Consider the following 16,947-nt stretch of genomic DNA (forward strand, 5'->3'; position numbering starts at 1 on the left):
CATGCAGACTGAAGTCCTCTGTCCACAAAACAGACAGCACAGGTTTAGGTACAAGCCAAATGCCCCTGAGTGAGAACACCAGGCATAAAGACAAGTGATACAGCACCTTATCTCTCACTGATGTGCAGCTTTCTCTGACATGTATCGCAGTTGAACAGTGCGTATCAAATTCTTTATGCAGCAGTTTCAGAAAGGGATGGAAGAATATATATCCATTTATACCTGCTCCAGAATTTAAGTAGGCAGAATGCTCTTACCCAACTTGGAAAATTTGTCAAGAACACTGGGACTAATGTTCCCACTCTTGTGAAAAGCACCACATGATTTTAAATTTCTTTTAACAAATAAAAAAAAAATAGTGCCTGTGGGTTTAAAATTGTCTTAAACATCTGGTATTTCAAATAGATGCAGGATGCAAGTTTTAAAACAAATAAAATAAAAAATTCTCTCAGTACTCAGTCCCATACCTGTATCAGTGAACTTCAGCATAAAACCTGTATTTTCTTTAAAGAAACATTTTATTTTTTCCTCATGCCACAAAAGACCCCATAGACTATTGTAAGCGTCCTGCTGGAATATGAGTCTTAGCACTGCAAGATATCCCCAGTATACAAATAACCCTCTATGAAGACAGTACCACTAAAGACCTAGGATGGGACAGGGAGTCTGCTTATATGGAAAAGGTAAATCTGTTTTTATTCAATACTCAGTTTTCTAAAATTTTCTTTTCATACTCTTATTTTATACCCTATTGGACATAAAATATGAATACTGAAAACTTCAGAAAACTATTCAATATTTAATAAAAACAGATACTTACCCTTCCCCCATTGGCAGACTCCCTCCTCTGGGGCTGATATTAGGAGCTATCAACAGCATGAGCACAGTCCATGTTGGGATGCCTCAGAGGGGGAAGACTACAATCCTGGGGGGAAATGAAATGTTGAATTAAAGTATCACTTTCCCTGAAATGCTTCTGTTGACATTGGGTTTCAAATCTGGCAGCTTCTAAACCTGAGCTTCCTTCCTGCCTATTTCCCATAATCAGTTATTATGCATCAGAAACACAGCATTTTTTCTTGTATTACCCGACTCTTAATTTATCTTTTAGACAAGCTAAGAGCCTCTAAAATTCAAGTGTGAGAGCTTTCCTTGGATGTCTCTTAAGTTTCCTGCATTTCTCCAAAACTACCGCCTCTTCCACACAATTATTCTCTGCCACAATCTTTCACACACCATTTCTAAGATCACCTCTTAACGACACCATTGCCAGAAGATTTAATTCTCTGCTTTTCCAGCTTCCCCATCTTTTTTCTTCCATCTGAAACCACTAGAAACAATCTTACTTTCCCGTACTCCTCACAACACCTTCATAACTTTTTACTGACTTCACAAACCTTTGCATTTCAAATTCAAGTTCCAAACCTTCACTCCAAAGCCTTTCCAGAAATTTTATTCCAACTTTCACTACAGTTCTTCCACTCAAATGTTCTTTTCTCAAGGCTTGCAATTTCTCTGTGCTGCCTATGTCAGCCTCCCAATGCTCATATAAAAAAAATAAAGAACACTTTTTTTGGTTGTTATTTAAAAACAGAGTTTAAATATTATTATTATTTAAGCATTTTTTTGCACAAAAACATGTCAAGGACAAGCACAGGATAAGGCTACCTTGTCTCTAGCCTAATGTCATTCTGGAATTAAAACACACAGGATAAGGCCACCTTGCCTCTAGCCTATGGTCATTCTTGAATCAAAACTTGCACTGACCTCAATGCAAGTGCTGCTCAGGTTGGACTAGAAATTGCACAGAGGACTAATTTCAATCTAGGAAAATAATGGAGTGGTTCAAAGGAGACTTCCTTCAAGTATCTCTTCTTGAACATTACTAGAACAGTACAGAAATACCAACCAGAACCAGAGAGAACCATTCTTGCCTGGCTGAGAATAAAATCACACTGTACAGCGGCATAATGAAAAAAGAATTGTTAAGAACAAATACATCAAAAACTTTTTTGCTAGAGCTGTTATTGTGACCTTGCCAGCCACACATTGAAAATGGCATGAATTTTTAGAGGTCAACTTACAACACCAAGGTGACAAAATGACTGGTCAAACAAGAGTCCCAGACAGTGGTACTCACTCAGGGGAAATCGAAGTTGCCAATTACAACAATTTCACTTGCTATTCTTTTTCAGTCTTTGCTATATTTAATACCTGTCACGTGCAGCACTACAGTGCTTGGGAAGTGAACGAGTATCTCTAGATAATTTTTAAGATAGACATAAAGCAAATATGATAAACTGAGATCAGTGCTTTATAAATACCTTTGGTGGTGCTGCTTAGTTTCACTCTCTTGCGCTTGCCCACACCTTGGCTACCATCCTGGTCCTCCTGGGGTAGGGGAAGAGTTTAACAAATTCATAATCGTATATTTAAAATTTTATTGCCAAGAGATGGTATGCTCTCAAAATTCTGGTTTAACTATCAAGTTGAAACAGAAAAGCCCTGAATATACTCTCTTACCAGAAAAATACTTTTATTGTTTACATGAACCATGGACTCTGTGCAACTCATTAGAAAAAACAATTTTTTTAATTGCCTGTTTTCCCCTACAGGCACTGTTATCATCTGCAAGTTCAGACATCTCCATCTATTTATTTTGTAAGGTTACTTGCTTTGATTTCTGAAACTGATTGCTACTAAAATGTTTAACACTAGAAAATTTCTAAATGTTGCACATCCAAGGTTTCACCTTATTCACCTGTAGGGTTTGGAGTTTTTTGTTTCCAAAAAAAAAATCAGCCAACATATTGGCTATTAAAGGTGGCGACACAGACAATTAGCTAGACATTTTCTAATCAATATAAAGATTTGATGCAAGAATTAAGTATTTCTGACACCTTTAAGAGGCCAATTCTAATTGCTGAATTCTAATTACTCATACTCTACAGAATAATGGAAACACTTTACACAGATACTCGTCATCTGAAGCTTTCAAGGCACTCTGCAAACCAAACAGCAATGACTCCAAAATGCAATGCAAAACATCATCACCACCACCTTACAAAATCTAACACTGGGTGTGAAAAAAGAATGTAACAGTACAGGACTATATTAAATGCTGCATGGATCTCTACTAACAATGGTAGTCCTAATGAAACTGTGGAAATAAAGATTCCTACTGGATCTAATAAAATGAGAGATAATTAATGTAGATATCTACTGTTAAAAATAAGTAATCAATATCCTTCTCCTCTAGGCAAATGCCATATTTTACTTCCAAACTTCACTGGAATGATAAAGAACCTAATACTCAAGAAGGGACTATCCTTCCTTGGGGAGCAAGATTATTCATTTTATATCCAAGGACTGACCAAAAGCATCATGTTAATGAAAGGTCTGAATTTTCCTATCCCTTCAGTACCTCCATCTGAAAATTATTTTTAAGATGGACACACATCTGAACTCTTAGGTATCCTGTGGTCTTTGTGAACACACGCTACTTTTGTACTTCAATCGGGAGCCAGTCACTTCTCAGGATGTCGCTGCTGCCCACTCCCCCATCAGAGGAGCCAAGTACTCTAAAGCAAATATCAAATCTGTTGAGGTATTAATATGAACTGCAGGACTCTGCAATTTAAGTCTCCTGCCCTGAAGAAAAGGGATCTAAATTCCTGTAGCTGCAAAGTTGATAACTGATCAAGAGACTGGGCTCAAGACCTCTTCAGTGATATCAGTTAATCCAGAGAGTTGCTAGAGGGGCCTTAACCAGAAAATAATTTGTGATTAATGTGTTGGATTCTAGCCTCCAACACCACTACTCTGGTAAACAAAATGCATTTCCCCTTCTACAGTATGAGAATGGCTTAAACATATAACAGGCTTCATTGCAACTTTTGAACTGATTTCACTAAAATGAAAAATCAAGTGACTTATGAGAAATATTCTCTTAAGCCTTTTTTCCCCTCAATAACATTACACCATTGGTTTTCATTGCTTCAGTAACATAGGATTAAATCTTAATGTCAAGTGCAGGAGTTTCAACAGCTTTGAGATAGTGATTGCAATGGCACATGGTGTCTGCCAAGCCCAGGGATGAAGAGAATGAGTAAGCAAATGTAGAACACCTTATTTTCACCCATTGGATAATGCTGTGTAAATATACCCAGATAATAGCAAAGATCTATGTAGATTTATTTACTTTACATAATATAATATTCAGCAATATGCCCAAGGTGTGCCACATCTGTTATAAGTTCAGAGAATAAACTTCAATATTACATACTATACATAGATTTTTGTACAATTACATTAAACAGCAATTGGAGTCAATAACTAGGTAATTGAGTAATAAAGCTTTCAGTGCTCATTAAACTACAAGGGCAGCCAAACAGAGCTATCCAATACAAAAAGTTTTGTCAGCGTGGTAAAAGCATTCACAGACTGAGTCTTATTTGATGCCTTGGAGCAAAAAAAATCTTAAATAGGAGGACAGGTTTAGAGGGGGATTTTTTTTTTTCTCCTTTTGGACAAAGGAAAAAAAGCTAGTAAGGGAAACTAACGGTGAGTTCTCTCCAAAGTAGCAGAGGAGAGAACACAAATCATTTCAGAAGTAAAGCACAAGTGAGCCAATACTGTTGGAGGGGGCGACAGGAGCAGGGCAGAACAAACCAAAACAACCCAACACATATCCCAGGACACATCCACCCTTTGGGTTCATTTTTAGCTTAGAACCATCTACTATTGCAGAAGTGAAACTAAATACTGAACTACGCCAAACTTTTCAAGCTATTTAGCTCCCTGCAGGAGCACTGATCTAATTTGTACCTATGTAGGTTTTGTAATTTAGACTTTAATCTGTGAAACAATGCTATCTTTAAGACTTACTTGGTAAGAAAGAACATTAACCTTTCTGGAGTCATCTTAAACACTAGAAGAAAGAAGTCCAGTTGAAAGTGTATTCTTGCCACATATCTTAATTAAAACAGTTTTGCTCTGCCATAAGAAGTGTAATAAGGCATTTTAAAAAAAGGCTTTAAATGCCCTTTGTATCTTAGAGTGGAAGGCAGGGGAGAGGAAGAGAAGTCATAAAAAAGGTAACTTTTTCCTAATTTCACTAGGAAGCATTTCTCTAGTAACATCATTTTCCTAATAAGCACTTCAGCCTTCCACCTGCAGTTTTGTTTTAATTTTTGGATGAAAGGACTGGACTTCCTTTTCAGCAATTCATATTTGTCAAGCAGACCATGATTAAGAAAAAGATTATAAAATAAAAAAATTAACTTTCTTCTGAGATGCCACTAAATGAGGGTTTTCTGGTTTAACAAAAAAAAAAAAAAAAAAAAAAAATCAGGAAAATTTGACATTATTTTTAATTGCATCCCACACCGTATAAATGTGATTTTACTAAAGATACGACAGGAAAACTCAAAAGTGAAAATATATACTAAAAACATCTACATTTTGAGTGCTTACTGTTTTATCTGCATGTTACCTCTTCATTCTTTTAAAAAATTTTCTCAATACAGATTTCAGAACAGCATCTTATGCTTTTTACAATGTATATTAAAAATGTAATTAATATCTTAAAATTTATTCCATCTATGTCAGTATATGCAGAATTTCTATTTAGAAAAATCACATCTGCAGTAACATCATAAAATACCTACATGTATCTTTATATACTGGAGATGAGAAAGAAAAATGTCTCCAGAAACAAGTATCTTTAACTAACAAAGCGTAATGCAGCTGCTGTAATTCCTCCCTTTTTTAGTCATAAAATATATTTTCCTTGAAAAAAACAATCTTTTCCTGATTTAAAAATTCCTTCTCCCTAAGATACATCTCTGTCTCTACCTCCCTCTTGGACTTCACAAAAAGAAATGTCAGTGATATCCAATCTCTCTTCAGACTCCTGACAACTTCAGTTTACTTCCATCTCCTCATTACTTACAAGGGTAAAACAGAAAGAAGCATGCTGAGCCATTTTAAGTTTATTTGAAAATACTACTTCAGGGTACTAACATTAGCTTGAATTGCTGCCTTCTTTCATGGGCCTTAAAAGACTATCAGCAGTCTTTAGCAAGTTGGGGTTTTCTTGTCTGTTTGTCAAGCGATAGTGAAAAAACAACAAGCAATACTTTGAAAAATGCCAAACTATAAATAGCACTGCTGAAAGAGTAACAGATGCTGTTGTGCTCGTGACAGAAGCAAACAGGTCATACAACTGTTTTAGACATACACGAACAATTGTTTTTACTCCAATAGTGATTCACAGGGATTTCAATGTAAGCAAAAGTCCTAAGAAGAACTATCCTAGACATTATTTAAAGCTTGTTACACTACCCTACCAGAACGACTGCTAAGGCTTACCAGTTGAAATTAGATTTTAAATAGTAAGGGGGGGGGGGGGGGGGCGGGAAGAGAATAAATTGGTAAAGTAACTACCAGAATTTAACTCTCCTCATTAAATTCCACTTATTTATTACAGCTCAATCTAACAGAAAATTCCCTCCTTTTTACTCCCACTCAACGTGTTTGGTAAGTAAGGTCAAGTCTACTCATGGGAATTTATCTACAGAGAAATTCTCACTGCTGCTATCACCAGTTCAGCTGGATTCTCAAGTGCCCAAAACTGCTAACACCATTCACAGCATCATATGCTTTAAGTTTGCTTTAATCAATCCCGATTTACTCAACAGTGACTTCTGAACTACCCACACAAGTTTCTTCTACATTACATACATACATAAATTAAACTGAAATAGTATTAGCAAAAGTGAGGATTTTTCAAGAGGTCCTTAGTAAATCAAAGACATGAGATCTATTCCTTTATATCTCCACTATTTCTAATTATTAAAATGGAGAGAATATGTGGTTGATAGAAGAGTTAAGGATTGTGGGATTTGGCTACAAGCATTCTCTCCATTTATTATTTGGCTGCAGTTCATTAGAGTCTTTAAAAAACAGTCTCACCTCATCTGAAGAATCCCCTTGTCCTGATGTTGCTGTAGCACCTGCTAAACCTTTTGAAATAAAAAAATTCAGAGATTCCTTTCATAAGTCTTATACTGAAAAGAGAGTATTTTATGATATTTAATGAGCCAGTATGAAATGAAACACTACATCAACTTTCTTTAAAAGATACACAGCAGTGGACTGAGAAGTTGGAGTAAGATTTCCAAGCAATACAAAATTAAGGATTTGCAAGTATGTCCCATTGAAGAACTTCAACGTACTGAGTTAACGAAGATGTGTTCTTTCAGAAATTGCAAAAAACTCTGATGGCCTTCAGTGAAAAAAAAAAAATCCACAGCACTTTTGTAAGAATAGGTGGCTTAACTTAGTTGCAGTGACAAAATTCCACCACGAGCAATTTCATCTTGCCTACTGAAATTCCACTAATGCTATGACAGAGAAATGATGCTTAGTATATTAGCGACAAGAAGTTAGTATGTTTAGCTTTGTTGACAGAATTAAACTAAGTCCTGTAATTTGGTGGTGCACTAAATAACAGTGATTCCTTAAGTTCAATTAAGGTTTGTTTTTTAAAAAAAATAAACTAAAAGAACAGGTTATATAAAAAGCAGCAATAATCGAGTCTTCTCTTAAAATATTTTTCTACACAAACCTTGAACTGCTAATGTGCTAGTTCCAGCTCCTTGTTCCTGCATACCACATGCAATTTTATCCTCAGGAAATGCCAGACCAGAGCCTTTCAAAGCAATGAGGTACTTCTCATGACTTTTCTTTGCACATGCATTCTCTCCAACACCTTGAATACATATGTAAAACAGCATTAAAGCACGACAACAGCTATTTGGTTCATATACTTCATATTCTATACAAGCAATCTAAACAATGGTCCACAATGTTTTAATAAGCTGTACAATTACGAGATGCAGAAGCTAACAAGTTTTTCCAGTTCATGAACTGAAATCCCAAAGACCAGAAACTTTTCCAGTTTTTCACCTCCAACACTGTGTTTTCTTCTAAACTATGCATTTCATTATTATTTTACTAGCACTGCCACCATTAATCCTACAGCAAAAAAAGGATTTTGATATTTCAGAACAGTTGGGTTTGAACAGAAAGGGCAGGGGCCTATGATTTTCAGTGTGAAAAAAATAAAATAACAAAAAAAACCAGTAATGGTAATATGCCATACATGTTTTCTAATATTTGGAATTTTTCTTTCAAAGTTCAAGTTTTGACAGCTGCAATTAACGGAGACTATTCATAAAAGATATGTTCGTTTTAACTGTTTGATGAAGCAAAGTCACACTGCATGCTCAAGATAGAAAATTTTCCACCAAGCAATGGACTGAAAAAATCCCAACACATTTGTTATGTAAGAAAAAAAAACTTTAGAGAAGCAAATCGCATCAAGTGTTTAAGGAAAAGAAATCATGAAAAAGATGACAGCATCTTTTTAGCTGTCCACCTTTTGCACTGAAAGTCTGAAGGGCAGGGTTTGCTCTAAAATCCCTTTCTTTACTTTCCCTACCTAGAAACTGTATCTACTCAGATGCACACATTCTCCATTCCAAGAGTCCAGATAAGAATGTCTTACTTCCCAATTCTCTCTCCACTTTTTTATCTCAGGAAATCATCACATATAGGAAAAAGAAGTAATTAAATTTCTTCCATTCAAATATTACTGAACAGGAGAGAAAAAGAGGAAGGAAACTGAGTAAAGACAACTGTCCCTGAGACAGCTTTCCTAAGTGTTTCTCCTTTCAAATAAAGATTTGGAGATTGCCTGTTCTTCAACTAGCTGCTACTGAAGCTAGTTATGGCAACTTAAATGTACAGTAATTGCTGTTTGTTTCATACCTATGCAAAGGAAGCACGCAAAGGACCCAAAAAAGACACCTTCTCATCACAAGAAAATAAGATGGAGTTAATTTATACTAGGTGGTTTGAGGTTAATAGTAACTGCCCAGCATTTCAGATTCATTGTGACTTGGTACAGGATGGAATAAATAACTGGGGGGGGGGGGGGGTGTATTTTTAAGAAGAAAAAACACAGAAGTGCAGGACAACCAATGGCCTTTTGCCATTCAGGTCTCTTTCAGTAATCTCTGTGAGAGTAGATCCCAAAATAAGTTAGGCATATTCCACTTTGAATAAGGTTGATATGCCTTAATTGGACATATTAAGCTGCCATGTTCACTTCACTTTGAAGAAAATTGATTTATTATAAAAACTCTTTTGAAACAATGTATCTTTAGACAGTTACCTGGAACACAAAGATAAGAGGGTTGTTCTTATAGGTCTTAATAACAAATGCTTCTAGTCACTCTAGCCCACCCTCTTTCTATCAACAACCAAAAAAATCCTTGAACACATGCATTTTTCTGGGGTTTGATAAGTTAAATAAACCCAGACATAAACTGAAGTGATAAACAAAACTTATGTCCTTAACTTCTTCATAATGTGAAAATGTAATTATTAGAAATGACAAAAACATACCAGAGCTAAGATCTTTGTAGAACTGTTGGCTAGTCAAAACCTGGGTAAGAACTGATCGCATTGCTCCTCCCATTTTGGTCAAGTCTTCTAGAAATGAAACGTGAGGCTCCAAAACCTGGAGGATTTTATGAAGGTCTTTCTCTGATGGCACATCAAGAGCTGAAAACCACATAACAAAAAAATTTTGGTGTAAATTGTAACATAATTGGGTCAAGACCTTCACAAGGCAGAAAACTATCATCACTACAAAATAAATTGATTGATATATTCATAATGCTCTAAAATTCACATGTACAGGTTTCAAATTAATCCTGCTTTCATTTTCTGGAAGAGCTCAAGACAATGTTATGTAACTGTTAAAACATATTTAAGAAGCTCTTTGGCAGAGAACAAAATCGAATCGCCTATCCAGGCAGTAACTTCGTTAGGAAAAGAGGCACAAAATCCAATGATATAAACTATAGATAGCATTCACATATTCATGTACTGTGTCTTCACAGACTGCAAAGCAAGAGATAGCAGCATGGTAAAATATGCTAGATACATGCAAATTTAAAACATACCAGGCTCATTATACCCCTCTCTTAAGTGCTGAATAAGACTAAAGATGAACTGTGGAAGAACTAATTCTGACATCATCAACAAGTCTTTCGGGACACATGGAACATTTGAATTTGACTTAATCCGGTGTCTTTTACAAAACCTATAAAACAGATGAGAAAAATGTTACCCAAGCACAGCTCAGCAGAGTTAACATATACTAAGAAAACCGTTACTTTTTCCTTTTTTCAGAGAGTACACACTTACATTAAAGGTGGTGCAGAAACGGTACTCTGAAATTCCAGCTACTACGTTCAAACCCATTTTGTTTCTGAGTCAGCAAATTGTAAAGGTGTCAATTTTTTTACCCTTCTCAAAGTTCACATATCTAACATTCCAGTTTCTTCCCATACATGTTAGAAGCATCTTCCATTGAACAGTTAGAAGAACACTGAACTTTTCTTTATTAAGACATGCCTCCCAATTTCTTGAACAGCCTAATTGAAAGTAATTGAACTAAACCAGTTCTCCTTTCTGTGAAACAGAGGCTGGCCCAATTCTTCAAGCCCTCATTCAGATAATGAATTTTTAAATGTCTTTTGACATTAATAAAAACAACTTTTTAAAAAACATAAGATTTTGCAGGATCAATATTTATTTCAAATTTATAGCAACTAAGATTTACTTATCAAAGGAAAACAGAATTGCAAAAATTGTGCAAACTGTTTCAATTAAAAAGAAAAGAAAAGATTTCTTCTTTGGAGAATTCCTGTATGGTACTAGTTGAGGCTTGGCTAATGCACAATGACATGTGGTTGAGCCAAACCCCATTAGAGCAGACAGAATGATTTCCCACTGACTTAACATGAGCCTGACTGGATACTTTTCTGCTCCCAATCTATTTTTAGAAAGGACATTTTCCAACATCAAAGAGTTATTTACCCACATCAAAAAGAAGCTAACAACGAATAAAGAGTGTAAAAACACATCATACAAGAGCAAATTTTACTGGAAAGATTCACTAGATTTTACCAGTGATTTTTCAACAAGGATTTAGAAATTGATTCAGCTTTGTTTGAATATGAAAATTGTTTTCTAAATTTATTCATGTCTTCACTGTATTTGCTATGCCATATTTTCCAGAAAAAGCCTGCTACTTCCTACAACATAAGTCTTTCTTCTTTGAGGACCACTAAAGTATCACCTTCAAGAGAAGGAAATAGAAGAAAGCCACAAAGCAAGTATCTGTATTTAGGGGATGGACGGACAGACACATGCACAAAAAAAACCCAAAACAAGTCCAGCAATTAAGATGGCATCTTCACAAGAATGGCTAGCATCTTCACAAGACTAAAGATTAAGAGCTTCTCCTTTGCTCTTACACATTAGAGATGACACTTCTTACTAAGAAAAGGTAAATAAGGACAGTACTAGCCAGATGACTTGCAGTTTGTAATACAGCCTGTCCATCCCTGGGGGGGGGGAGGGTGGGGGGTGAAGTACCTGACAGAAAGGGCTCAGTGATGACTGACAACTTTCTGTTAATTAATTAACGCACAAATGGATGGTTTTCACTTTTGTCTCATCCACATACAGAAACCTTAACTGCCATAAATCACAAGTCTGGTTTGATCCATGCTGTAATATGGTACCTCATTTATTACCTTAAAGGTATTTGGTTTCCCTTTCACCACTATCCTTATAAGGAGAGATCAAAAGTAAACAAAGACTTAAAAGATACACAATGGAAGAATTACTACGCAGTGTGTTTTAAAATCTTTTATGCCCACCCCCCCCAGTATATTTTGCATTCAGCCAAAAGATATTCTCACTGGTTATGATCACAAGCTAAGGGAGCCAGGGTAACAAAACTCACACAAAGTCATTTTGAATTGCAGCTTCTGCTAAGCACAAGGCTTCCTTCCACAGAAAATAAAAAGCTCTGCTCCCCAAGAACCCTATGCCAGTGTATCACTTGTGAATCAGCCTACGGATTAATTACCCCAAATTTAATATATCCTGTAGCTGAAGGTTACGAATTACATCTTCTCTTGAGATTCCCAACAAAGCACTACTGACTAACAAAGTGTGCTATTATTCCTGTATTAATACAGGTTCTGAAAAATCAAGGAAGAACCCATACTCCGTTCACTGTAAGGAAACATCCTTTCACTGTCGTATGCACAAATTACAGCAGTTCTGAACAGGGAATCATTTCTAGATACGAGGCCCTAAACCATAAAGCAGGAATGCCAATATCATTTTACAAGATGAGCCATATTCTATATTTATGGTTCAAAAGCTGCAGTATTAAAGTATTGTCTGAAATCAATATACTATCGTAACTGTTCTTAACTAACAGCTAGAAACATGTACATAGTAAGGATCCCAAAATATGTCCTTACTGACATGACTTGCCACTGGACAAGCTATTGGCCATACTGAATTTCAAGCCAAGAATAAATCTAAGCCACAATGATCCAGAAAGCCAATGCTCAGATTTCATTATTTACAAATCAGGCTGAAAAAATGTTACAGAGCCCAAGTTTGTAATACTCACCCATGGGAGTCTTGTTTTATGCTGAATTACGGAAAACCAATCCTGCCACTGTATGGTACTTCCACAGTCCTGAAATAGTGATACTCTGTTCTACTCAAAACTCTATTGCCTTTAGAGAATGCTGTACAATTCTTCTACAAAAATTGACCAAAATGCCAGACAATGACTTGGAAGATCTCCAGAGTTAAAACAACAGCTATCTTAACTAAAGAAGAGCCAGAACCCGAAGCTGTGCCAAGGAAGAAACAAGTTCAAACTTCCTATACAAGCAGAAAGAACAACAAACTTCTCAATGGTTACAGTCACTGGACAAAGAGCTGGCAAAGCTATTCCATAATCAGCCTCCCATACCCCTAGAAGAGCTTCCTTACCACAGCATCAGTTAAAGAATTGTCTACATAAATGTACATTTCAAATATGCTTCCAGGACTATCAAAAGAGGAACTTAATGGGCAACAAAAAGGTGCATTTTCCAAATCGCTCCTGGTAACATCAAGCCTTGGAAATCAACCACTTCGAGCAGGCAGAAGTCTCTAACAGCCAATGAAAGCTAATGAAAGGTGGATATAATGTAGATAAGAAATACATTTTTTCTGAAGAAGCTCAAAAATAAAAATAACTATGGAGAGGAAGACTGACTAGGCAAGTGACAGATCACCTTGATCTAAGCTTTATTACATGATTTCCATATTGCAAAATACTTTTTCCGATAAGCTTAAGGTTCCCATTTAATCTTCAGTATTTCCTATTTCTTGTAAATCTTGTAAATATTTTTACTGTTGCACTACAGTAAGCTTTAAGAATAGGAGTATTTCAGTGAGAGGTCCAATTCTTTAGGCAGAAATATTCAAGCCCTATCTCACTTAAGGTCTAGCACAGAAGTACTAAAATACAGGTCTACAGAGAGGCAAAATTAATTATCTTTTTTCCTTATTGTTTTCTCTAATTCAAAAGTATATTCGGGGGGGGGGTGTCTATGCAGTTTCATATTGTTTTATTCATATTATTCATAAAGTTTTAAATTGCTTTTTCACAGAAAGACAAGACTAATTTAGCAAAAGAAGAGAATAGTACAGTAACTTGCAATTAAATAAAAACAGAGCTTTAACAAGCAATCTTGTCTGCCTGACTTCAAATACAATATCTGAATTTTTTTATGCTGCACTGATATCTTACCTGTAAGATGCAGAACACTCTTGATATCTACACAAGTAAGGAATACCATATATTGCTAACAGAAGCAGCATTAACATCTTCAGAGCAACGTTCTCTTTAGACTTTCCAGATTCATTCCATTCCCTCCTACTATTTGTGTCTTTAATAATTCTGCCATGAATTTCTGAAATGTATTTTAGAAGTGCCTTCAGGTAAGATATGTCCTTCCCTTTAGGCTAGTTTCACAACTGCTTAAGTTGAACTAGGTCAGTCCTGCCACAATTCTGTCTTTAGCCCTCTTATTTGTTCCAGCATTGGCACTTGATTGATCCTGTGTTAAACCAGCTCAGAAGCTAAGCTAGCAGAAGTTATTTGCTTTAAAAAAAAGAAGTTCATTGGGCCAGCCTAAATCCACCAACACTCACAGACCTGCCTTCTTGGAAATCACTTTGAAATCCCTGAATCATCATCCTGCCATCATCTCTTTCCTTATTCACCTGACAGAGAACAAAACACAGAGAACAAAACCCCAAAAATCCAGCCATGCAGGAGTATGCTGTCCTGGCCAACCAGCACATCAGGCTTCACACTATGAAGCCAACTCCTCCACTTCAAAGGAGAATTTTTAAACTTCCCCAGTTGTTACAGCTGATAAATGCCTTCAGTACCAGCCAGACCACACCTTTACAGCTTTTGAACATTTGCTCAGCCCTCCTTCCACTACATCCCACAACATCTCAAGTTTCAGTTCCATTCCAGAAACTTGGCATAAGTTCACGCACACAGAGGGGGACTATTTTTACCCTCACTTTTCTCTCACTGTTTTGTTCCTTGCCTCCCCATGTTTAAAAGTATTTTGTTTTAAAATGGAACATAAAGCTGTGAATATGGGACGCCTTCTTTTGTCTTACAAAGTCTTACAGTACTACAGCACTACAAGTACCTGACTCTGACAGAAGCTTTTAGGGGCAAGAATATGGGAGCTAAGTGACAGGACCCAAACGAGAACTCCTGGAAATCAATTCCTAAGCAAAGAAAGTAAACCTCTATTTGATTCTTCAATTCAGTGACAATAAGACATATCTAAACTGAGCTTTTAAGGTATTATATACATTTCATACTGTATACCACGTGACTGACACCACCATGTAATGTTTCATAAAGTATTAAAACAAAGTAATTTTTGTAGGTCAACACACACTAAAAAGTGTATGTATTTTGTTCCCACGGTAAAACTAACACACAAATGCTATTCCTACATACACTGTATCTACAAAATAAATGCAAGATGCAGAATACTCTGAGGGCTACAATTGTCACTTACAGTTCCTGTGAACAGATTTTTGATTCTTTATGTACTGGTGAAGTGTGTTTAAATGTTTTTTTCCTGCTTTTGCAGTTCATATATTAAAAGACTTCTTAATTCAGAACAAAATATAAGTTGCATAATCAGGATTAGAAAATTATCTTGATGAAACAGGGCTTTGATATATTGTAGCCTTGCTGTAAATCCACTGTCCCTAGCCAACAACACACACAATGGCAACAGAAGAAATGCAGAGAAACAAACTGTTCCTCTGAAAATTAAGTTTGGTGTGTTTCCCCCCACACCCTAGTAATTAAATTTCAATAGTTAAATTCCATTCACCTGCAAAACAGGCTTCTGAAAGTGAATTACCATGGCACTGACTTCAAGGCCTGAGGAATGAGCTCTTCTGCTCTTCATGAAAGCTGCAAGCCCCAGAGGAGTCCAGAGAAAAAGCTGAACACTTGTATTTCTGCTGTTAGGGACTCCACCAAGCAAAGCCAACTGCGAAGATGTCAGTCTAACCCGCTGGACCAACCTCCAAAGTAGGGACACTAGAGTTAATAGTGGAGGACAAGGAATCACAGCAGAAGACTTAATGGCTTCTCAAGAAAAAAAAAAGAGGGAAAATCCCAACACCTTTAAAGGACATTTTTTCCAGGCTCCAAGCCTTCACAACAAAGCTGTCTGGCCAGGTTAGGAGGCTAGAAATCACAGATTAGACTCTTAGAAGTTATTCCAATCCTTGCAGAGCAGCAGAAAGAGAGGTCGTGAGTCACCAGAAACTCCCTTGTCACCCAGTGCTACATTGAGCGCCCTTGAGTGAAGCAAGGTCTCCAGTTCAAAGAAAAATCTGACAAAGCAGCTCTGCAGAACACCATTTCTATTATTCTGTTAGTCCTCAGGTGTAAACATGTTGTATAGTAGATAAAACTACAATGAGTTTCATTATTATACAAGTACCCCCTATCAGACAGAAAGAGTAGATTTGGCAGTTTCAATCATAAGACCTTAGAAATACAGTGAAAATGAGGTAGAGCTGAAGCTGAGCCTATGTTTGAATGGACCCACAAAGCTGTTGAATTTGAGCATTTTGATGGACAACAGGGCAATTCAACAGAATAACACAGTATTCTGCTGCAAAAACAGTCTTTACAAGAAGGGTAGATGCCCTGGGACTGCACTGTAATTGCATCTAAGTACAGCTTACATTTACCTGGTTTGATTAAAAAGCCTCAATTTACACACAGTTTTAATTAAATTATATATTTGTGCAACAAAATAAATATATTTGTACAATAACAGACACACAGCTAGCTAACTTACAAATATAATACCCATTTTCTTTGGTGCAGCTTTTTCAAACATCACAGTGATTGTAAAGTGAAGCCCTCAAAGTTAAAAGGGCCCCAGTTACACTGTCAATGGCAATATTAAGATTATTAAAATTATCTTAATTCATGCATTTGCTTGTATGAATACAGTCTCTAACCATTTTGTCCAACAGGAACTGCAGCCTTTTCAGTTGAGAAAAGGAACAGTACCTCTTAAATGAGCAGTTAATTTAGTATTTCACTGTCCTGAAGAAGGCATTGTTGAGAATATACTGAAGAAGTCACTGACAAGAATACTTTTCAAACTCAACTCTCAAAATCTTCATGGAGGTTAACAACAAAAAAGCCCACAAGAAAGGTTTTTACACGCAAAAGTCTTTCACAGCATGGAGTCTAAAGGTATCTTTCCCCACTCCCACCCCACCCCTAAATATGGACCTAAAGATAGATGGACAAATTAAGATACAATGCATATTCTAGCTCAGGATGCTTGACTTCCTCATTTTTAGGATCTGATTTTAGTTCTTAGCCTTACATAGCATTCAGAAAGCTTCAAAAGACTTCAAAAGTAGATCTGG

General features: G+C 36.3%; 1 protein-coding gene across 7 annotated transcripts in view; it reads right to left on the minus strand.

Moving 5' to 3' along the window:
• UBR3 (ubiquitin protein ligase E3 component n-recognin 3) overlaps nt 1-16,947 on the minus strand; it is a 117,160-nt gene that overhangs the window by 91,366 nt on the left and 8,847 nt on the right. For 5 of the 7 annotated variants that reach the window (XM_055812763.1, XM_055812759.1, XM_055812758.1 and 2 more), the window contains exons 2-6: nt 10,038-10,177; nt 9,475-9,633; nt 7,631-7,774; nt 6,976-7,025; nt 2,325-2,391 (exon numbers count right to left, since the gene is read on the minus strand). In XM_055812763.1, coding sequence (XP_055668738.1) covers nt 2,325-2,391; nt 6,976-7,025; nt 7,631-7,774; nt 9,475-9,633; nt 10,038-10,113 — 496 coding nt within the window. In that variant the 5' untranslated portion in view covers nt 10,114-10,177. Of the gene's footprint in view, nt 1-820; nt 928-2,324; nt 2,392-6,975; nt 7,026-7,630; nt 7,775-9,474; nt 9,634-10,037; nt 10,178-16,947 lie in introns of those variants that run through there. The other 2 variants (XM_055812762.1, XM_055812765.1) reach the window with 2 other exon arrangements.

Source organism: Falco peregrinus, chromosome 8 (genome assembly GCF_023634155.1).
Source record: "Falco peregrinus isolate bFalPer1 chromosome 8, bFalPer1.pri, whole genome shotgun sequence".
Lineage (NCBI taxonomy): Eukaryota > Metazoa > Chordata > Aves > Falconiformes > Falconidae > Falco > Falco peregrinus.